Here is a 25,196-nt window from a genome sequence, read left to right on the forward strand (position 1 = left end):
AAGTATCTGGCTTTAACTTAACTTAAAAAACTTTCTTTGTAAACAGTTTACTGTGTTATTCGTATGTTCAAATCAGTGTTTCGCCACCCGCCCCTTCTCCCCCATGTCATTTACCTACACCTGAATGCAACTATGCAATCGGATGATCAGGTGTCCAATAAAGAAGGGAAAGAAGCCGATATGCTTGTATACCCTCTATAGTATAAGTACATTCTACCAGATCTAAAAGACATAGTGTTTTGAATAATATAAGTATAAGTATATGCGTGTATGTCGTATGTGTGTCTGGTATGAATTTAAATGAATGGTACAAACCCCATCGCCAATGCCACTTTTCTGTTTTCAAGGAAAAGAAAATGTCAATGATGAGTTGACATTTCTTGAAATACTAACTTTAGAAGTTCGCTGCCGCTACTGAATGAATATTTCGATGTGACGAAAACCACGACATAAAATGTAATATGTGAAGGTTCTCACTTTAATTTGTAGATTGAACATACATTTGACATAAATAAACACATAAACTTTAAGGTGATAGACGTGCCGGGAGCTAGATATGAACAAAAAAGGGTTATTTTCAAGCCATGTAACATTTGCCAAGACATGTAAGAAGTGCCAAAAAATTGCCAATTTTCAAGACTTGCCTTCTTTCCCACAGGATTTAGATACATTTCCCTTTGTGTTATTTCATTCTTATTTATGCATTTATTGTTCTCTTTCTGTTATTTCACAACTTCTTACTTTAATTTACTCTTTGCCAAGCAGGGTCATATCAGGTGACCCGATTCCAGTTTTAAAGGGTTCACATATTACATTAACATACAAAATAAACGGCCTTGATGTAATTTAACCAGGGAATTTAATAGGTGAACTTTGACATCAGAATGAACTTTGCACTATGCCGTGGACTCAGATCAACTTCCGATCCCTGATTCTCGGCATGAACAACTGTTACTGTATTGTTCTGTGAACGGTAAGTATATACTTCAGGTATATATATGTAACTAGACTGCTGTGTAAAACTGCAAGTCGTGTCAGTGAGATAGTAACGTGACCTATGACAATGTGTTTCGGCTACGTATACATTGTAAGCTTGTGTCCTCAAATAACGAGTACATGTAGGTTGGCTCTCATCACCGTCCAGGGAGTCATTCCATTTGAAGGAGGGCATTCGGAATACATATTCACATTTTAGATATATTGTACATCGCTGTGCATAGACTACTTTAGTCATGGAATGTAGACTATGGTGATCGCCTCGGCTCCCCCATACAACGCTTGATTCTATGCAATTCCGACATGTTAGGCACAATTAATTGATTTCACCCAGGCTATTAGCTTACACCATGTAGCTACGATTTCATTCTCTGAGAACAGCACAACATGAAACGTGTAAACCTTCTGATAGCTATGCCAATACTGGAAAATAGTAGAACGTTCAGAAACCTGAACAATATATGACGGCATAGAATGATGGTTCATCTAGACATGCATGTACCAAACCCTCACTATAAACCAGTCTGACCGGACATGCGCAGTTTGGTGGTTAATCCAACCCCAGAAATCAACCATAGTTGTTATGTAGGCCTATTGATATGTAGGAGATACTGCTGTGTACGTATACAACTACGCAATGGAGGAAAATATAGAAAGGGTCTGTCAATTAATTCTTTTTTTCAAGTGCATCAATTGAATCAACCTACTGCTAGTTTCCTTTGGGGTAACTAAACTAAGAATAACTGATAACAGAAAAGGGACTTTATAGGCAAGTGAACTCTGTGGCTTTCGACATTTTGACGCCATGAAGTGAACAGTAGGGACATCGAATACATCATGTGCAACTGCGTGTTCTGTAGGGGGAAAGGGGGGGGGGGGGTACACGCCGAGGAAATTTGTGATGGGTGGCGAGTAAGAGAGATTCAGATTTCTACTCCTTTTCGAACGATAGCAAATCACTAAGCCTACCCCCTTTCAAACAGCACGTGAATAGCTAGTAATCATATTACACTTTTTAATCAATCGTCGATATGATCCACCTCCTATTCCCTCTCCTAGGACCCATTTCCAGACAAATCAAATGCAAAAACGACCACACACTCAGACGCCCAAACTTAGACCCTGTCTATGGGCTACCCTTCGGCTATGGGAGCCCCCCCTGCGGGAGGGTGTATTAGGCTGTGTGTAGAGGTTTAAATGACATGCAAATCAAAGTGTAACACCAAGATGTTAGAATCGCCATATCTAATATACAAGACGAAAATCATGAATATTGAAGTTGTCAATTGAGTTTACGGTGAACAATTGTAGTTAAGGAATCATTTCAAAAACTTGAGTGGCATACATGTAGTTTGTAACTGAGGGCGCACTTTCTGTCAAATGCCAGTGTAACAAATGTACATAATGTTAAGCTTACACACTCAGTAACGCTTAAATCAGAGAGGAGACAGCATTTTAGATGGAATATAACATTCACAAACTTTTAAATTCGAGGCAGCCGAGTTTTTAGTCTATCAGCTAGACCTCGGATGTTCTTCCGATAGAATACGACACACAGCCGAACAACGCTATCGAGGATGGAACATCCGAGCAAGCCCTCACATGCGAACTTCGTTCGCTTATAGTTATAGCATCGAAAGAAAGCCCGAACGTCTAGCAGCAAGACTACCGAGTTTTAAGACATTTATTGGTAACTAACAAATGACGTCACATTGTTATCCGTATACCTTATTAGAACTCTACCAGGTAGATTGTACACCTTTAATTGATATTTGTTTAATAGTAGCAGTTCAATCATGATATCTTTCTTACCACTAACTTTTAGATTTATCAAGATGAAGTGTACACTGTCTGAAGATGGCACTGGAGCAGTTCATGAGATTGATTCACTGTCGTATGGTGACTTTGACAGAACAGGTAATGATAACGGGTAAAACTGAACGTAAACTAAGTAAACGCTCTTTGCATACCATAAAGCCCCCCCCCCCCCCCAGTCAACGACCCCAAGTCTTCAGTGCTATATTTAGGATACGAAGAGGTCAGATTTAGGCACAGTTTCAAAAGCATCAGTAGCTAGCTATATCCGTCCGTTCATGTTTACCCAACGTCGACAATTACACTAAATCTTTATTACACAGTTCGTTCCTTCTTCAGCGATTAGTTGAATTACTCTTTGAGGCATGGCAGTACATTGACTTGATGTCAGTATGTAAACAGTCGTGAATTGAGTACGAACCCGATTGTTTGTGTGCCAACAGAAATGTAATTTGATGGATAGCGACAGCAGCAACAGAGATGGGTGGAACGACTGAAAAATATTGTTCATATTCCCGAATCGAAGTCTTCCTCTTTTACAATTAAAAAAGGAAAATATTTTGATGTGTTTTCTTTTGCAGGTAGATATGCCGTATGGAACCTGGTAAACTTATTTGAGTCAGTGAAGTCCCGGTTAGACGTCGACTTTCCAAATTATATCAGCGTACCAACAACTTCTGCACGCACGCAAGTGACTCGCGCTATAGAGTGTGCGATTTTTCCAGGCTATTATACCATTCGCATGGAGCACTTCGATACACAAGTAAACATCTCAACTAAGATAGTTCATATCGGAAGAAGTTCTATCACCTGCTACCAAGAGTTACGAAAATCAAACGGTAACGAAATTTTAGCGACTTGTACAGCACAGGAAGTCTGTTTTGACTTAAATACACGCGGTTCCATACCTGTCAGCAGGAGTCTACGAGAGCGACAAAGAAACGCCGCTGGGAAACCAAGTCCACCGTTTTACAAGTTCAGTCGGGAAGATACGTTTGATGATGCAGTCTTTGAGTATCAGCTGGAAGTTCTCCCCAGTGACTTAGATTTCATGGATCACAAGCATAACACGTATTACATCCGGGACTGTCTGAATGTTGCGAACATGGCGACCAGTGTTATCAAAGACATAGCTACACGTGATATAACCCGGCTATCTATCGTGTATAACAGGGAGTCGGTTCTTCGTGATAAATTACAAGTACAAGTTAAAGAAGACAGGGAGAATTCGAGCGCATTGCAGTTCAACATTTTCAAAACTTCAACTCGATTGTCAGTGGTCAAATGCTTCATCCAGTTTGCCAAGTGTGATAAGGCAAAATGTAAATTATAATGTGTACAGGTTTTGAAGCGGTGCAGTACATCGCGTGTGTTGATGAAAATGAATTGTGGTCGTTTGTAAGCAATACAGTTATGATATCCTTGATAAGGTATATGTCAGTAGATATTAAAACACTTATACAGCTAATCACCCCTCCTTGATCGGTAACTTTGTAAAATTGTTTCAAGAGAATGATTTAAATATAATCTTGCAATTGTTATAGCGAATGTCGAAAGTCGTTTAGCAGATCTTATCATACAGTGTAACAATATCAATAAAATCTATAGCACTTCTGAACCTCGGTTAAGTTATGTTAATAAGTATCTGGCTTTAACTTAACTTAAAAAGCTTTCTTTGTAAACAGTTTACTGTGTTCTTCGCAAGTTCAAACCAGTTTTTCGCCACCCGCCCCCTCCTCCCCCATGTCATTTACCTACACCTGAATGCAACTATGCAATCGGATGACCAGGTGTCCAATAAAGAAGGGAAAGAAGCCGATATGCTTGTATACCCTCTATAGTATAAGTACATTCTACCAGATCTAAAAGACATAGTGTTTTGAATAATATAAGTATAAGTATATGCGTGTATGTCGTATGTGTGTCTGGTATGAATTTAAATGAATGGTACAAACCCCATCGCCAATGCCACTTTTCTGTTTTCAAGGAAAAGAAAATGTCAATGATGAGTTGACATTTCTTGAAATACTAACTTTAGAAGTTCGCTGCCGCTACTGAATGAATATTTCGATGTGACGAAAACCACGACATAAAATGTAATAAAAAGTTCTCACTTTAATTTGTAGATTGAACATACATTTGACATAAATAAACACATAAACTTTAAGGTGATAGACGTGCCGGGATCTAGATATGAACAAAAAAGGGTTATTTTCAAGCCATGTAACATTTGCCAAGACATGTAAGAAGTGCCCAAAAATTGCCAATTTTCAAGACTTGCCTTCTTTCCCACAGGAATTTAGATACATTTCCCTTTGTGTTATTTCATTCTTATTTATGCATTTATTGTTCTCTTTCTGTTATTTCACAACTTCTTACTTTAATTTACTCTTTGCCAAGCAGGGTCGTATCAGGTGACTCGAATCTAGTTTTAAAGGGTTCACATATTACATTAACATACAAAATACACGGCCTTGATGTAATTCAATAGGTGAACTTTGACATCAGAATGAACTTTGAACTACACCGTGGACTCAGATCAACTTCCGATCCCTGTTTCTCGGCATGAACAACTGTTACTGCATTGTTCTGTGAACGGTAAGTATATACTTCAGGTATATATATGTAATTAGACTGCTGTGTAAAAGTGCAAGTCGTGTCAGTGAGATAGTAACGTGACCTATGACAATGTGTTTCGGCTACGTATACATTGTAAGCTTGTGTCCTCAAATAACGAGTACATGTAGGTTGGCTCTCATCACCGTCCAGGGAGTCATTCCATTTGAAGGAGGGCATTCGGAATACATATTCACATTTTAGATATATTGTACATCGCTGTGCATAGACTACTTTAGTCATGTAACGTAGACTATGGTGATCGCCTCGGCTCCCCCATACAACGCTAGATTCTATGCAATTCCGACATGATTAGGCACAATTAATTGATTTCACCCAGGCTATTAGCTTACACCATGTAGCTACGATTTCATTCTCTGAGAACAGCACAACATGAAACGTGTAGACCTTCTGATAGCTATGCCAATACTGGAAAATAGTAGAACGGTCAGAAACCTGAACAATATATGACGGCATGAATGATGGTTCATCTAGACATGCATGTACCAAACCCTCACTATAAACCAGTCTGACCGGACATGCGCAGTTTGGTGGTTAATCCAACCCCAGAAATCAACCATAGTTGTTATGTAGGCCTATTGATATGTAGGAGATACTGCTGTGTACGTATACAACTACGCAATGGAGGAAAATATAGAAAGGGTCTGTCAATTAATTCTTTTTTTCAAGTGCATCAATTGAATCAACCTGCTGCTAGTTTCCTTTGGGGTAACTAAACTAAGAGTAACTGATAACAGAAAAGGGACTTTATAGGCAAGTGAACTCTGAGCCTTTCGACATTTTGACGCCATATGAAGTGAACAGTAGGGACATCGAATACATCATGTGCAACTGCGTGTTCTGTAGGGGGAGGGGGGGGGGTACACGCCGAGGAAATTTGTGATGGGTGGCGAGTAAGAGGGATTCAGATTTTCTACTCCTTTTCGAACGATAGCAAATCACTAAGTCTACCCCCTTTCAGACAGCACATCAATAGCTAGTAATCATATAACACTTTTTATCAATCGTCGATTTGATCCACCTCCTAGGACCCATTTCCAGACAAATCAAATGCAAAAAACACCACAGACTCAGACACCCAAACTTAGACCCTGTCTATGGGCGACCCTTCGGCTATGGGAGCCCCCCCCCCCCCGTGGGTGGGTGTATTAGGCTGTGTATAGAGGTTTAGATGACATGCAAATTAAAGTGTTACACCAAGATGTAAGAATCGTCATATTTAATATACAAGACGAAAATCATGAATATTGAAGTTGTCAATTGAGTTTTACGGTGAGCAATTGTAGTTAAGGAATCGTTTCAAAAAGTGGCATAGTCTGTAACGGAGGGCGCACTTTCTGCCAAATGCCAGTGTAACAAATGTACATAATGTTAAGCTTACACACTCAGTAACGCTTAAATCAGAGAGGAGACAGCATTTTAGATGGAATATAACATTCACAATTTATTGGTAACTAACAAATGACGTCACAGTGTTATCCGTATACCTGATGAGAACTCTACCAGGTAGATTGTGCACCTTTAATTGATATTTGTTTATTAGTAGCAGTTCAATCATGATATCTTTCTTACCACTAACTTTCAGATTTATCAAGATGAAGTGTACACTGTCTGAAGATGGCACTGAAGCAGTTCATGAGATTGATTCACTGTCGTATGGTGATTTTGACAGAACAGGTATGTAACGTAATGATAACGGTCATGTTTGCCCAAAGTCGAAAATTACACTGAATCTTTAATTACACAGTTCGTTCCTTCTTCAGCGATTAGTTGAATTACTCTTTGAGGCATGACAGTACATTGACTTGATGTCAGTATGTAAACAGTCGTGAATTGAGTACGGACCCGATTGTTTGTTTGCCAACAAAATTGTAATTTGATGGATAGCGACAGCAGCAACAGAGATAGGTGGGTCGGAAATGAGAACAAGACTGAAAAATATCGCTCACATTTCTCGAGAGTGTTCATCTCTCTATTTTACAATTAACAAAGAAAAATATTTTGATCTGTTTTATTTTGCAGGTAGATATGCCGTATGGAACCTAGTGAACTTGTTTGAGTCAGTGAAGTACCGGTTAGACGTCGACTTTCCAAAATATTTCAGCGTACCAACAACTTCTGCACGCACGCAAGTGGCTCGTGCTATAGAGTGCACGATTTTTCCAGGCTATTATACCATTCGCATGGAGCACTTCGATACACAAGTAAACATCTCAACTAAGATAGTTCACATCGGAAGAAGTTCTATCACCTGCTACCAAGAGTTACGAAAATCAAACAGTAACGAAATTTTAGCGACTTGTATAGCTCAGGAAGTCTGTTTTGACTTAAATACACGCGGTTCCATACCTGTCAGCAGGAGTCTACGAGAGCGACAAAGAAACGCCACTGGGAAACCAAGTCCACCATTTTATAAGTTCAGTCGGGAAGATACGTTTGATGATGCAGTCTTTGAGTATCAGCTGGAAGTTCTCCCCAGTGACTTAGATTCCTACGGTGACCATAAGCATAACACGTATTACATCCGGGACTGTCTGAATGTTGCGAACATGGCGACCAGTGTTATCAAAGACATAGCTACACGTGATATAACCCGGCTATCTGTCATGTATAACAGGGAGTCGGTTCTTGGTGATAAATTACAAGTACAAGTTAAAGAAGACAGGGAGAATTCGAGCGCATTGCAGTTCAACATTTTCAAAACTTCAACTCGATTGTCAGTGGTCAAATGCTTCATCCAGTTTGCCAAGTGTGATAAGGCAAAAATGTAAATTATATGCATGTGTACAAGTTTTGAAGTGGCCATGGTGCAGTGCGTATGTTTAAAATGAATTGTTCGTAAGCAATGTTATCATAGCGTTGACAAGGTATATGTCAGTAGATATTAAACAATTATACAGCTCATCATCCCTCCTTGATTACTTTATAAAATTGTTTCAAGAGATTTAATATTTTTACGTCAAAAGTCGGAAAATGTTTAACAGTTCTCCTTAATGTAATAATATCAATAAAATCCAGTATTGTATCAACCGGATATAATATAATAATGTAATATAATTAATTCCATCATATTTTTCAACTATATGGAGGAATCCTTGCACACCCTAACCACTGAATCGGGTGAGGTTATCCAGAGGTAAGAATTCATTATTCTCAAGCCAAAACCAACACCTGATAAAGTAATGTACAATACAATACAATACAATACAATACAATACAATACAATACAATACAATACAATGTAATACAATACAATACAATACAATGCAATACAATACAATACAACACAATACAATACAATACAATACAATACAATACAATACGACAGTACAATACAGTACAACAAATAGAGTATAATACGATACAATACAATACAATAAAATAGAATGAGATCAGATACAATACAGTACAATGCAATACGAAACAGTACATTACAATACAATGCAATACAGTACATTATGATATAATACAATGCAACACAATACAATATAATACAATACAAATCATTAAGTACAATGGAATACTGTAACAGTACAATACAATAAACCATAACACAACGCAAGACAAGACAAGACAATATATATTTATTGTCCCCAAAAATAGGGACCATACAATTTCGGAAAGATTTAACACAATGACCCAAATTCTGAACAGCTGGGATGACAATACAACATCGACGGTTTAAGGGAGAGGACACAACTCCAGAAAAAAAATGTAGTTCAATAATTAAACTCTGGGTTAACTTCATTTCATGATTTCATATCACATGAATTTCGCGAAATTTTATTTTATTATTGTGTTTTGAAGTCTGAGGAAATGGGGAATTTTAGAATGGATCCTATGGTGTAATTACACATAAGGAATAATAATAATTTATTTTAAATGCTAAGGCCTCAGCCCGCATCGCACAAAACATTTTATACTGTAGAGAAGAAAAAGAACAAGGAAATGAATAGCATTCTACTAATAATTTACGGAAAAATAATTTAAATGAAAAAGTAAGACATATACAGTACATCTATGTTTGCTGAACGAAACTAGTATGAGTGTTGAAATCTTTATGAACAAAAACTGATAATTTGTTCTGAACTACTTCATTCTTACATGCCAGTAGGGGAAAAGATTTTTTTGTCGTGGGGGTGAACTCTAAATCTTTGAGGAATGAAATCTAGTCTATGGTCGTTAAATAAAGGGCAAAACAATATGAAATGACATTCATCCTCAACAACTGTAAAACCCTGTCTTTTACAATATAGACACACTCTAAGTTCAACAGGAATAGGTGGATTACAATGGCGTCCCACTTCAATTGCTAATTTGTGACAAGAAAATCTGAGCTTAGCAAGATCAAATTTAAATTTTATGATTTTAACACATGAGAGGTACAATTAGTGAGGCTGATCATTCTTGTCTGTAACAATCTTGTAGTCTTTCACAAAATAAATTTAAAAAGGTTTTTGAGTCCCCCACCTGATGTTCAATCCAAACAACCCCGAAACCATATCTGAATAGTAATTCTCTTATCTTTGTTGCCCATGCCATCCTACCAGCAGAGTCTAGATTTTTTAACATTTCGTAACACGCCTTTGGGTATCGAGAATTGTCCATTTGTACACGTTTCAGCCAGTAAGAAATACATCGCTTCATAGATACACAAAAATGGAAATCTACCACACTCACCCAGCAGTACTTCTGAGTTGACAGTTGAGTTTACACCTACAAGAAATCTACAAAATTTGAATTGAACACGTAAAATGACTGGGGCATATTCATATCCCCAAATTTCAGCTCCATAGTAGATCACTGGTACAACACACATGTCAAAAAGCTTAAAAGCCTGGATTAGGGGAAGACGACATAGTTTTTTTACAACAACTTGAATTTGATAAATAGCCTCATTTCCTTTAGAAGACATGTTCTCCTTGGCAGGTGGCCAAGAAAGCCTTGATGAAAATAGCATTCCAAGATAATTATAGTGTTTGACAACATTTACCGGCGATCCCCTATAAAACCACTTTTCATATTTTTTAATAACACCCCCATTTCTAAAAACCATAATTTTTTACTTGTCTAAATTTACTGACATACCCCAATGATTACAGAACAATTCAAGTTGATTCAATTTCCTTTGTAAATGTATAGGCAAGTCTGCAACATCAGCAACGTCATCAGCATACATAATAATACCTAGATTATTGAAATCATTATTGACAAAAATTCCTCCACTATTACTCTTGTTCATATAAGCAGTGAGCTCATTTATAAATAAACTGAAAAGAAGAGGGCTCAACATACACCCTTGCCTGGTGCCAACCTTACAATTAAAATAATCAGTTAATCCGCCATTACAAAGAACACAAGATTAAATATTGTCGTAAATAGATCTAAGAACTTTCAAAATGTTTCCATGCAAGTTTGGAAAAGTCAATGAAAATATAATACATACGACCCTTTTTCTATGATAGATATTTTTGAACTAAAGATTGTAGTGTGAAAATATTGTCCATTGTGCTATATCCCTTTCTAAAGCCAGCCTGTGCTTCATTAATTATGAATGCTTCGTCTGCCCAACTCACTAAACGCTTATTAATGATTTTAGAGAAAATCTTGCTCATGGACGATAACAGAGAAATCCCACGAAAATTATTAACGTCAGTCAGAGAACCTTTTTTTATGAAGTGGAATAACAGTATCAGTGAGGAATAACAGTATAGTATCATAAGGAATAACAGTATCAGTGAGAATAACTGTACTTGTAAATGTGAAATAAGGAAATAGTCAAATGATTAATGATAACATTGTGCCAGTAAGGATCAGAAATTGTTTGCTGGTTATTGAATTTCATATTCGACCCTGTCATCAATATTTGTGGTCTGTCCGACATTCTCGTACATAGGCCGTCTGGCTGCACTGCTTAGACTCTGTCCGGCTTGACCGTATGGTTCAACGTTATCCAAACCATTGACATTTCTAGAGAGGTGGTCATATGCCTGACTGTTCTGTAGAGGGCGTGATTCATTAGCTTGTGACTTGATGTTATCATATTCTATCTCCGCAACTTCAGGAGCTGGTCGGTATGCCTTTCCTGTACGATCAACACCGCTGTAGCTGTCGTCGATGGATTTATCAGTTGTTTCAGGCTTATTTCCAGTAATCTGTGTTCCGAGATTATCGTAGGAAGTATCTGACTGTAAATGGTTCTGCCGATATGCTTTCCCACTGCGATCTAGAACGCTGTAGCTATCAGTCGCCTGCACCGAACCATCATTCACATCGTCCGATTTATCATCCAAGGGATCTCGTTTGGCTTTTTGAACGATGACGCTGTATTCATCACCAACTGGACAATTTGGATGATCGCCCGTTGATGACTTCTCGCTAGATTTGGCCTTCAACTTCGGCTTTTTGTTAACCATTGCGTATACTGATGGTTTGGCAATGTTGTCGGGTCGTTTTTCATCTCCTCCGTCATTGTTACACACATTGGCATACGCGTTATCGTGTTCGATTCCAGATGTTTCTGCTCAAACAGAAATAAAATGAGAAGGGAACTCATTAAGTATTTCAATACAGACCATTCTTCTACCCACATTTTCTTTAAAGGAACTTCAATACAAAAATTACATTTCTGTCGAAATTAATCGTCAAAGTATCACTCCCCGCCAGTTATTTGTCAAAGTTTGTATGAGCAGACTATTTTCATATCAAAATAATTTGTCAAAGTTCTTCGATTCTAAAGTTCTGATGAGATGGACTTCCCTCCCAAACTATTCGTTAATGTTCTGCTTCCCGCAAAATTACTTGTCAACGGCCTTCAGTACCGATTATTTTCCCGCCAAAATTAAGTATTAAGTTTAACGTTTCTCTGAAATCCTGTACAGATAACGTCGTCAAAATGATTCGTTAATGAAGTTATGGTTCCCACCAAAATTATCTATCAACCCTTTTCAGTACATTGTATTTCCTAACTAAAAGTATCGCACTGTCAACGTTTTGTCTGAAAATCGGGACATATAATTTCCAACGGAAATTGTTTGTAAATTTAAGCTTCCCGACAAAATTATTTCAAATTAAGTTGGCTCTCAGATTTATCTGATCTATACTTTGAAGTGAAATCAACAAGTACACAATGTGAAATTTTACTAGTTCGATTCACACTGTGTTGTATTTTGTGAAGCAGGTGTGAATCAAATTTCTTAAATAAAATTATGATAAATTTTCGTGGGGGGGGGGGAGTAATGACATTTTGAGGTCGTCATCAATATAAAATACGTGTAAAAAGAGCAGGTACAATTATGGTTATAAAAATTATGTACTGTACCCTACCTTCACGATCACTTCTTTGCAAAGTACTAAGTGTGTGACTATCGCCACTGGATTTTTCGTTCCTTGATAAAAGAAGAAATGCCACATTTTAGCACAAAAAGCTATCATTTTAGATGTTCAGAAAACCTATTTACGATACACTAAATGGTTATTGTATATATAACTGAATGGAATATATATATATTAAAACACAACGTCAAGTGATAGTTAACCAATCTAAAACTGACGAGACATTTATAAGTAACAAACTCCAAATAGAGCGACCATCGATGAATATCACCAGACTAGTTTTTAGTATATACCACAAAACTCAAACTACATCTGAATTGTGAATTGCCATATATTCATAGCCAAATAAAATAAAAGTTGTGATTATTGTTCGTTTGTTTGTTGTGGATCACAAATAATTTGACATGATTGGTTCTAAAGCGAATACATATATTTTGTGGCAACACGTCAACTGCTGTAACACAGTTTATTACCAATGCAAGAATTACGATGACGAAGAATAGTAAATGTATGACTGGTGATTTAACACTTTGCTGGCGAGTACAGCACACCGTATGTAGCCCCAATCTATATAATTACACGCTGCTACTTACTTTCTCCTACGTTTCCACAGTATAAAGATAATCACTGCTACTACTCCCACAATAAGTACCAACACGACCACGACGATACCTGCTACAACGCCACCAGAGTTCATACGACCTCCTTCGTGAAATGAAGTATCACCACTCTCATCATCTGTAAATGAAAAAAAATAAAACAAATATTACACAAATATATAACTAGATAGACTAACAAGTTGATAGACACACATACATACATACATACATACATACATACATACATACATACATACATACATACATACATACATACATACATACACATAGACACAAGTAGATAGATAGATAGATAGATAGATAGATAGATAGATAGATAGATAGATAGATAGATAGATAGATAGATAGATAGATAGATAGATAGATAGATAGATAGATAGATAGATAGATAGATAGATAGATAGATAGATAGATAGATAGATAGATAGATAGATAGATAGATAGATAGATAGATAGATATTACAGTACATCCCAGTCCGGCCTGGTTAACAATAACATGTACCATTGAATTGGTCACAGGTTATTGTGGTATTAGACATACATACCGTGTATAGTTTCATTACAGTACATTCCAGTCCAGCCTGGTTTACAATAACAGGTACCATTGAATTGGTCACAGGTTACAGTGGTATTATATATACATAGACAGTGAACTTGGCTGTCACCATCACACCATCCATTGGAACAGGCTGTCGCAGTTAGGTAGATATATAGATGGACAGATAGATAGATAGATAGATATATAAGTAGCGAGGTGGGTACGTAAGCAGGTAGATATAAGTAGGTAAATAGGTAGGTAAGTAATAAGCTGGCAGGCAGCTCTAGGTAGGTAGGTAGGTAGGTAGGTAGATCAGAAATGTTCTCCCTTTTTTCGTAAGGGAGATGTATTATTAAATTACACCGTACCCAGGAAAACGTAACTTATTAAAAACTTACATACCGTTTATAGTTTTATCACAGTTCACTCCAGTCCAGCCTGGTTTACAATAACATGTACCATTAAACTGGTCACAGGTTACTGTGGTATTAGACATGCATAGACAGCGATCTTGGCAGCCATCACCATACCATCCATTGGAGCAAGCTGTGGTTCGGGTAATGAATATATTATATTATTGTCAATATAGAGTAAACAAGGTAGGGTTATCAATGAAAAGGTAAGCCGCATCATTTCTATGATATCCTCTCTCAACACTCTGATTGACGCAAAATGGCCCTTACAGATGAACATGAGCATAAATACTGAGATTTAAAAAGACACATGTTTAACTTTTACATCCAATTTGGATATCAATGATGAAATCATCCGGTCAAGAACAATCTACATCAGCACATTCCACAAATCATCCCCACCAAAATTGTCTGTCTTGATGTACAATGCTTACTCATGTCTCCTTATCTGAAGGAAAAGTACTTAGGCGTCATGTTGATAGGCAATATGTCGAGAAACATACTTATAATTCGGTTTACATAATTAACGAAATTTATCAAATAAAGAATACAGCAAACATCAAGAATTGTGTATTGCATGTAAGTTAGCTAAGAATTTCGCATTCTGATGATGTGTGTTGTAACTAATCAAGAGGGTTTTGTCCTTACGGTAAGCATTCATCAGTTTACATTCGGTTCAATGTTCTCTGACCGTTACGGTAAGCATTCAGCTTACATTCGGTTCAATGTTCTCTGCCCCTTACGGGAGGCATTCAGTTTACATCCGGTTCAATGTTCTCTGCCCCTTACGGTAAGCATTCAGTTTAATACATCCGGTTCAATGTTCTCTGCCCCTTACGGGAGGCATTCAGTTTGTATCTGGTGCAATGTTCTCTGACCCTTACGGGAGGCATTCACTTTACATCCGGTTCAATGTACTCTGCCCTTACGGGAGGCATTTGCTTCTGGTGCAATGTTCCTTGTTCCTTAATGGAGGCATCTGGTGTACATCTGGTTAATTTAGTTGAGTATTCCAAAAGTTAATATCCTATACATTCATCAGATTTCAAGAAGTAAAGCTTACCATCATTACAGTCCAGTCCCATCCACCCTGATTTACAATAACATGTGCCATTCTTCGAGTCACATGACTCCGTATTATGCAGGTTGCAGGTACAGTTATGGTTGCAGTGTTGATCATACGTATGTGATGAACAGGCTAGAACAAATATATAACACAGGAAATGAAATGAAATTTTTATACATCGTTTTTTCCCAAATCCATCGTATTCAAAACATGAAATAATTCAACCATATATGATTGACACAGGTATTTACGTTTTTCCCAGCTGAGAACGTCGATATTTTCTCATGTAGTTCAAGTACCTAAACCTTGTCACTTACATTAACGAGCAAATTCAATAAAGTAAAAAATAACAGCAACAAATTGCTACATAACTCAGTGGTATACAATATTTGTATGGGTGCATGGAGCTGTATTTCAGACATGGTCAAGGCATATACGATTTGTATGCGTTCTTTACTGTACAACACGTGTGCACAGTGAAGTCTTTGACAGCAGTGTCTACAGGTTGTGGCATTGTAATAGTGAACAAAGCTGTGGACAGCGTATTGAAAGGGTGAACAGACTTATGGACAGTTTCATTGCTGGTTAAGGAGTTTGCAGACAGTTTTCTTGTCACGTACAAAGTGTCTTATTAAATGATCAAATGAAAAAGTCCCATTGAATAAAAATGAGACCACAGTTGAAACTATTGGGTGTGTGTGTGTGGGGGGGGTGGGGGGTGAAGAGGAATATAACTAATATAACACATTTTGTCTGGTTATGACAAATGAAGCACTTCAAATCGTTTAACTGTTACAATATATGACATGACATTGCTAATGAAAATGACATATGAGTTAATCATAATCAAATGCTTACTTTGATTACACATCACTCCCATCCATCCTGGTTTACAGTTACAGGTTCCATCATCATGGTCACATGATATTGTATTATTCCTTACACAGGTACAGTTCTCAGTACAACCTTGGCCGTACATTCCTTGATTACACGCTGAGCAGAAATTAAAAAAAACGAGTTATTGCAAACATGTTGATTGGGCGATAGATGGGATAATTGTTCTCTGTAAGGTAGCAAAGGTAGAATGTGCCTTTGTAACCAATTTCCATGACAATCAAAGTTATTCAACTCTCTCCAAATTTGCAAAATAAGACCTTGTTTCAGCTCCTTTTGTAATTATCAAAGGTTCCCCCTTCTTATTTCAAGGAAATCGACATTATTTTTTCCATCTATACACATAGAATTATGGACGGTGGATTGTTGAATTGCACAGGTTGTGTTTCTTTTAATTACAAATCGCTCTTAAATGAATGTTTAATTTAGATGCGAATATATATTTACTGGTATTGCATGTTTTTCCTATCCAACCAGGTTCACAATTACACTTTCCATCGTCATGGTTACAAGATACAGTGTTATTCATCACACAAGGACACGTCTTGGAACAACCATTTCCGTATAAGCCTTGTTCACACCCTAGAAGAAACAGTTTCATCATATCAGTTTTCAGTAAAATATTATTTCGGGTTCTGTATTAATTTTATCTGTGAGGTATTTTATCGGTTAATAAATAAAAAAATAAAAAAATCTATCTAGTGTGATCATAAAATCTCTTACTTCAAAAAATTTAAATATATAAGCTCGATGACTGTGCCAGTCTAGGTAAAGGCCAAAGTTTTGTTACATCACAGAATTATTGAATTCCGTTGTAAAATGTCTTGATTCTAGTACATTTAGCTCGGCTCTGTTTTCTTATTATTTTAAGCTCTAGAAACAAACTTGGTAGCCATAATACGATTTAAATTGTTTGTTGTCGTCGACACTCAAGATGGATAGGCAGAGGCACAAAAAGACAGACAGAGAAACAGACGGACTGACAGCCAGCCAGCCAGCCAGCCAGCCAGACACACACACACATACATACATACATACATACATACATACATACATACATACATACACACATACACACGAACGAACGAACGAACGAAAGAACGAATAGAAACAAGTAATTCACTCACGATATTCACATGTATTTCCATGCCAACCTGTTTTACAAAAACAAGTGCCATCTCTCTTGTGACATCGATCAGAGTTTGCTTGGTTGCATTCACAACTCTGACAGGACGTACATCCACCATTCTGACATAGATCAGAAGCAAATTTCCATTCCGAGCATTCTGACAATAAATATGTTGCACACATGGTCTTTGAATTAAGAGTTTCGTGTATGAATTTACTTTCAAAGGAAATGAAATGTTTTTAAATTGATTTACTGATGTATATATATATCTACTGTTCATTATTTCCGTATGGAGTTTCACAAATATGTTGTGAGGTTTCAGAACGTGTCATTATTTTCAATAAATGGGTAATGGTGTGACTTATGAGTTATCAACCGTATACTATAATAATGGTTGTATTAGTTTAATACACGCGCGCACAGACAGACAGACAGACAGACAGACAGACAGACGGACAGAAAGACAGACAAACAGACATACAGACAGACAGACAAACAGACAGACAGACAGCCAGAGGCAGACAGGCATACATACATACATACACACATACATACATACATACATACATACATACATACATACATACATACATACATACATACATACACACACACATACATACATACATACATACATGCATACATACATACATACATACATACATACACATACATACATACATACATAATACATACATACATGTACATACATACATACATACATACATACATACATACATACATACATACATACATACATACACACATATATACATACATACACACATACATACATACATACATACATGCATACATACATACATACATACATACACACACATACATACATACATACATACATACATACATACATACACACATACATACATACATACATACATACATACACACACACGTACGTACGTACGTACGTACGTACATACATACATACATACATACATACATACATACATACATACATACATACATACATAGACACATTTCACAATGCATGTAGCACTACTGAACATCAATTCAGTTGTGCTAGAAATGTATGCAGAAGTAATAACTATCACATTGCATATCATTATAATATTATTTTAATCACTCACCTGGACAGTTGAAATATCCAGTCCTGTATTACACAACATGCCTATGCATGAATATTCAACGGTATTTGTTCACGTTATTTAATAATACCTAATGCAAGCAAAGGTCGAACAAACCATATCATTGTATTTATACCCTTGTCGTTCTTCTAAGTCACGACAACGTCTCTTGTGCTACGGTGCTCGCGATCGCAGGCAAAATGTTGTTATTACCTTTCATTATTTATTTCAAAAACAACATATACACAGGTGTATCCCTAAATATTAGGGATGAAATCTCTGTCTGTCTGTCTGTGTCTGTGTCATCGTTTTCTCAAAAACGGCTGGTTCAAACGAAATTTGGTGCACATATTCTTTAGGATAATAGCTAGAAGTAATAAGGTTTTGGTAAACAAACATGATTATTAATGACTCATTTACATAATTAATTGTTTTCGTAATTAGACTATATGTTATGAATGCACACTTCAAATTCATTATAATTTGGTACATACATTGATGACAACAACGTGCATGTGTCATATACAGTTTAGCTTGTAGATATGTATTGACTCATTTGCATAAATTAATGATTTTCATTAATTAGGCTGTACGCTTCAAATTGAATATAATTTGGTGCATGCTTCAAACATAACAGAACACACGCCATGCAAAACTTGTTGATATCGCGTTCAGGTTAAGTGAGTCATTTGCATAATTAATGATTTTCAGTAATCGGGCTATATTTGAAGAGTGCAAGCTTCAAGCTCTATAGAATTTGGTAGATACATTCATGATACCAGGTGCACACGTCTCATACAGATTATTGATTTAACTCTTGGTTTTAAAGAGTTAGTGCATAATTAATGATTTTCAGTAATTAGACTATATCTTAAGAATGCATAATTCAAATTCAATATAATTTGGTACATACTACAAACATAACTAACCGCAAATGTTGGGAAAGCTTGGTGATGTAGCTTTTGAGTTTTACTGAGTCATTTGCATAATTAACGAGTTTCAGTAATTATGCTATATCTTATGCACTCTTCAAATGTAATTCAAATTGGTGCATGCTTCAAATATAACTAATTATGCCTTGCAGTCGGCATTCAGTTTATTCTGGTACCCCCCCCCCCCTTCAGCCACAAAAACTCGTTTTGTCACTTCTCGTGTTCAGCTAAAAGCGACAAGGTCTCGTTGGTCACTTGCACTTTCTTTGCTCAAAAACAAAAAGTACTTTGATATAAATTAGTCTAGCTGCTCGTCCTCGGGTGTTCTTCCGAAACAATACAATAAGCGATAGGTCGCTTTCGAGGGCGAACACCCCCTCATTGCGAACTTCGTTCACTTATCGAATCGGATGAAAGCCCGAACGTCTAGCAGCAAGACTATGGACAATGATAATTGCTCAAGTAATGCATACAAAACTATTGTTACCTGTATTTGGTACATCTACTCAATGACCAAAATCCACACTTTACTGTGTACTTTTGACTTGAAGTACCCTGGACAGTAACGCTCTTCGTTTCAGAAAACCTTCAAATTAACAACAAAAACATTAATTGGATGTTAATAGCTTAACAGTTGCAAGTATTTTTTGAAAGTGTTTGTTATGTACAATAACTTACTCGTAATATCGTACACCGTGAACAGTATTGCATTACAAGTGTATATACGTATTTTTTGTACCTGTAGAAACGATAAATCAAATCAATTTATTATTGGGTCTTCACCCAAAAGCCCAGCGCTGTCAACGGTGATCATGATTTCAAGCTGTGCGGATAATATCATAAAGTGATTAACAATTACAATCACGTTTTAATCATTGGTATTTTAATAATTGTCAGTAAATATAATGTTGTTGTCTGATCAACAAATGATACCCCAGTTACAACTAGCTATAGTACAGTTTTAATATGGTGACAAATTCAAAACCGAGCTTTCGCACAAGATTAATCCTTGCCAGTACACTACATAGATGTAAAATTGACAACTAATACAATCTTTTTTAGATTTTGAAAAATAAATTAAAATATAGCTAGATGAAAATAGAAAACACAACCTACCAGCCCAATGGGCTTATAAGTCACCTTTGAAATATTTACAAAGTAACGAGGGGAAAAAATACAAATAGTCTGAATAGTAAAATAAATAATAATTTAACTGTATCTATACAAACTGTTTTTGCATCTGAGAAATGCAGCTTCAATGAATTTAGAGGTACTAGCTTGAACCTTATCCCCGAGTACTTATTTCAGCTTATCGTCAACAGAAAGATTTACAAATTAAATTAAACCACAGACAAGTAAGAAAACTCATCGGCAAATCATAATACTATTTTAGTAACAGTGCTCTCAAATCTACAGTATAAAAATCATAACTCAAAAGGCATCCATGCTTAGTTTATGACAACATAACTGATTACATACACTCCTTTTGACAGGTTCACAGTGACCTACCGGTTTCGATACGGAGAGGCAGCAAACCTGAACAAAGTTGAGCCATAAGTGAATGTAGACTCCTAGAGAGATTTAACAATACATAAGCTTACTTTTCAGCTTTATAATCAGTTTTGAATTACTGCAGATAAGTGCGTAATTTAGTTTTCTGGATGGCTTTCACTAAACGTTCGGATTAATACATAGACATTAACTGACGCCTTACAACGGAGAGATCAACATACAGTAAATAATAAGCATCGAAAATTAAAAAAAAATCAAAATATTAAATATATTCCTGGTATAACAATTCTCTAAATCCTGGAATTAACTTGGTAGCTCTGCGTTGTACGTTCTCGATAACAATATATCCTTTTTAAGGTAGGATGCCAAAACTTGGTTGGCATATTCCAAATGTGGACGGACCAGACCTTTGTACAACAACAACAACAACAACAACAACAACAACAACAACAACAACAACAACAACAAGCTTTCTTTGTCCAGATGAGCATAAGTTCTTCTAATCAGACCCATTATGGAATTTGCCTTGTTAATTTTTGTAGACATGTGACTTGAGAAGGATAGCTTATCGTCCAAGATTACTCCTATATGTATATCTTTCTCTTCTTTGTATTTCTAAGCTTGGCCTTATTTTGTGCCATGGTACATGATCTATTTGACAAGTATGTCTTTCCTATCACCATACTGGCACACTATGCAGTGACAACTGTCCCTCTTTCATGAGCATTACCAACTGCTATGTATTCCTAGTTAGTGGGTCTATGGATGTGTTAGTCTAATACATGTACATCCACCTGACCATCCATGGTGGGTCAAATTTGAGGGTATCACTCAAGATATGTTGCTAATCTCTCACACCTCCTATTTCCGTTGTCTGTATTTCTTGTAGTCTCGCTGCCAAACCCATGGCTATCGTCCCTTAGCTTTCTAAGGCGCACGAAGCCGCGAGAAGTGAGGGGATTCAGACTAAAGCTAAGTCCCTCACTTCCCGCAGCTTCGCCTGTACGGGACGCACTTTGTGCTCCTTACAAAGCTAATGGACGATAGTCACGAGTCTGGCCGCGAGACTACATTTCGTGTGATGCATATAGTGGCGCTGCACTAGTAGCGACACGGTCTGCCTCGTCTCTCCAAGTATCATAATTTTATGTCAATTCGTGTTGCTGTATGTGGACCTAGGTTATATAGAATGGTGGATGAGAGACTCAGAACAGTTATCACGTGCTTTATTCTGGTAATCCACTCTCTTCGAGTTATCGTCGTTCTTTTATCCTGGTTATGTACGTATTTTGATTGTGAAAGTCTTGTTTTTATGTACTCGTTTTATTGTTTTTATCTACTCGTTTAAATTGTTTTTTGTTTTTATGGCAGACAATATAATTTCCTGACAAGGTTCAATAAAGTTTTATAATTGTATTGTATTGTATTGTATTGTATTGTATTGTATTGTATTGTATTGTATTGTATTGTATTGTATTGTATTGTATTGTATTGTATAATTGTATGGATCAAATATCACCGCCCAAAGATCTAATTCTTAAAGTTCCGTTAATTTCTTACCCTATGATTATTGATAGTGGTAGTGGCAATCAACTTGAGTGGATGCAACTGTACTAAAACATACCTTTCAAACCTTTCAACAGTGAAGTATACACGTTAGTAGAGATATATAATTTGTCTGTTATGTTGGTCTGTCTCTTTGTCTGTCTGTCTGTCTGTCTGTCTGTCTGTCTGTCTGTCTCTTTGTCTGTCTGTCTGTCTGTCTGTCTGTCTGTCTGTCTGTTTGTTTGTTTGTTTGTTTGTTGTTTGTTTGTTTGTTTGTTTGTTTGTTTGTTTGTTTGTTTAACTGTGTGTATTCTATATGTCGGTTGCTTGGTTAATTTGACGAGGGGAGGGGTGGAACATACATTAATTGCATATGTCTCTTTCAAATTATAGCAAATCAAAACAGGTATATAAACCCACGCATTCAAGTTGCAAGTTGTGCAGAGCGGAGTAGTCAACACAATGAGTCCGGTATAGCTATAAATCACATGTCGAAAGATATCGTCATGTTACAAAAAACGGCAGTAAAAATTAAAGTTACAATGGAACGTGTCCTGGGATATCGATCATCAACATATATTAATTTGTTTTTGTTTTGTCTGTTTCTGAGGTTCACGTCATACATTGTTGTATCGGGGTAGAAACTTGCAGACATTTCATTCTGAAAATGTTGTTTGGCTTATTGGTTATGTAGCTACAACGTAGCTGAGGTCATTCATTGGTGTATAACAAAAAAATGACAGGTGGACATTATCACGTGATATAATATGAACATTGCTACTAGTAAGGACACATTGACAATACTGTATAAGCTATTAACTCAGCTCAACACACAAGACAATTATATACCATGTCTTAGATACGACCTGCTGTGCACGCTATTGTACCGTTCACCTTGCTGACACTATAATACTGCAGTTCTATTGTGATACAGAAGTATGTCAATCGTACAGGCACGCCAACGTATACTAAATATACTATAAGAGCATGTAGATGAAACTGTAATGTTCCAGTCCCCACTGTATTGTGAAATTGAAAATTCGTTGTTAAGATATTGAACTTGTTGTCGACTTTACAATCTAATCACTATATGCTTGCGATGTCAAATTAAGTCAAGCGCCTGAGGTCAACGTCCTTTTCTTGTATGCTCCGATTTGGAGCATTCATAAGTTTAAGTCAAATTTAGTGATTGTGAAACAGACAGAGGTAGAAAACTTACCTTACACTACGGCTGCACTGCTCTGACGTGGTTTGAGGAAGACAAACGATATTCAAGAAAATGCCAATAAAACAGACCGTGGTACAGAGATTGAACCCCTCCAGAAACATGTTTGTAACTGAGCACTTAGAGTGGCGTCACAGGAGTGGGTCGGACAAGCTAGTATGCAGCATCGGTCAGTGTGTCTTGAAAACTCGAATGTAGACTATATCAAACGCTGGGAACTGGAATTTTAAAGTTCGGTGGCAATCATTAATCCATACGACAGTCGAACAGGACAAACAAAGGCGTCGTGACGCAGGATGTGAAAGTTTCACAGTATAGTTCCGCCTATTACCTCCTATTCATCACATGTTACCTCGTCACGCTTGTGTTATAGATTTCACAATTTAAATTCATATCCCATAATACCAGCATATAGTACTATGACGTCAAGTAGTGTGTTTGATAACAGACAAGTCTCTGGTTTCATAATTATAGACAACAGTCAATTATTTAATTAACTTTTGGGAAGAGGGTGTGGGGTTCTCGTCACTTGTTCTCAGCTTACTGATAGAGGTCAAAGGTCCGGTATCCGGTTCTCGCAGTCGATAAATAAACACAAGGGTGACCCTATTTTTTTTAAATGTTTCTCATTAGTTTTTCATAGAAACTATGAGTAGGTCCGTCAATTTAAAATCTAAAAAAAAATATTTAAAAAATCATCTACTTCATGTTTCTCAGCCTCTATTTTCTTTTTATTGGATTCCTGGTAACAAGCCCTTTCCCAGCTTCTATGTTCTCGCATGTTCTCCCTCCCCCCTCTCTAGTACTTGAATAACTTTCGTCATGAAAGAAATGTTCTCATCTGGAACAAATGTCGTTGCCATCGCCATGACTGTAGATGACGTCGACAGTCCAAAAAGGACGCTGTTCCTCAAAAATATTAAGGACGGGCGAAAATATTTTGTTATTTTAAATTTCATGTCGGAGATGAAAATTTGAGTCGGTCGGGTAATGAGAAACATAAGAAAAAAATTTGGGATCTCCCTGACAAAGGATCATTCAATTTTTGTTTGGAACTAACTTTTTCTATATCTCCCCCCCCCCTGCCAGACAATTCGTTTTCACAACAAAACATCAAACCTCATCTAAACTGGGCCTTGAATTATTTGAGACCTAACTTTTATATCACTTTTTACTTCACGTCTTGCACTAATATGGAAACTCTATTAACACTCGTATTAATTTTCAAAAGGTAATTATACTGTTAAAATTTGAACTTTTCAACAAAACCTGGCGAGCCACAATATTTATCTTACTCTTGTAACAGGATATCACAGACAGCAGTATTTCCTGTCTGAGACTATTGTTCGAGCTGTTGCGAAGAGGCCGATCGTTTTGTTGACGCACTTTTTAGCACACTGATTCTGAGAAATCTCGTAGCAAATACGCAC

The 25,196-nt window shown here is 36.8% G+C and overlaps 2 protein-coding genes across 6 annotated transcripts; one reads left to right on the plus strand and one right to left on the minus strand.

Moving 5' to 3' along the window:
• The first annotated feature begins 902 nt into the window (after nucleotides 1–902).
• LOC144447816 (uncharacterized) lies at nucleotides 903–4,280 on the plus strand. Its single transcript, XM_078137904.1, has 3 exons — nucleotides 903–973; nucleotides 2,822–2,913; nucleotides 3,393–4,280. The coding sequence occupies exons 2-3, from the start codon at nucleotides 2,832–2,834 to the stop codon at nucleotides 4,142–4,144; spliced, it is 834 nt and encodes a 277-aa protein (XP_077994030.1). The 5' UTR covers nucleotides 903–973; nucleotides 2,822–2,831; the 3' UTR covers nucleotides 4,145–4,280.
• A 2,616-nt stretch (nucleotides 4,281–6,896) lies between these two features.
• LOC144447387 (uncharacterized) lies at nucleotides 6,897–24,193 on the minus strand. 5 transcript variants are annotated; one of them, XM_078137394.1, is made up of 12 exons: nucleotides 23,761–24,193; nucleotides 19,972–20,070; nucleotides 18,556–18,643; nucleotides 17,442–17,600; nucleotides 16,762–16,896; nucleotides 16,279–16,413; nucleotides 15,418–15,552; nucleotides 14,344–14,487; nucleotides 13,949–14,092; nucleotides 13,377–13,521; nucleotides 12,775–12,836; nucleotides 6,897–11,968 (listed from the first exon to the last, which is right to left on the minus strand). In XM_078137394.1, exons 5-12 carry the CDS (start codon nucleotides 16,841–16,843, stop codon nucleotides 11,280–11,282), a joined length of 1,536 nt encoding a protein of 511 aa, XP_077993520.1. In that variant the 5' UTR covers nucleotides 16,844–16,896; nucleotides 17,442–17,600; nucleotides 18,556–18,643; nucleotides 19,972–20,070; nucleotides 23,761–24,193; the 3' UTR covers nucleotides 6,897–11,279. The 5 variants fall into 5 exon arrangements, with proteins under 5 accessions (XP_077993520.1, XP_077993518.1, XP_077993519.1 ...); XM_078137392.1 differs by having other exon boundaries at nucleotides 18,556–18,919; XM_078137393.1 differs by lacking the exon at nucleotides 18,556–18,643.
• Nucleotides 24,194–25,196: the final 1,003 nt, after the last annotated feature.

The sequence above is a fragment of the Glandiceps talaboti genome, chromosome 16 (assembly GCF_964340395.1).
Source record: "Glandiceps talaboti chromosome 16, keGlaTala1.1, whole genome shotgun sequence".
Taxonomy (NCBI): Eukaryota; Metazoa; Hemichordata; class Enteropneusta; family Spengelidae; genus Glandiceps; species Glandiceps talaboti.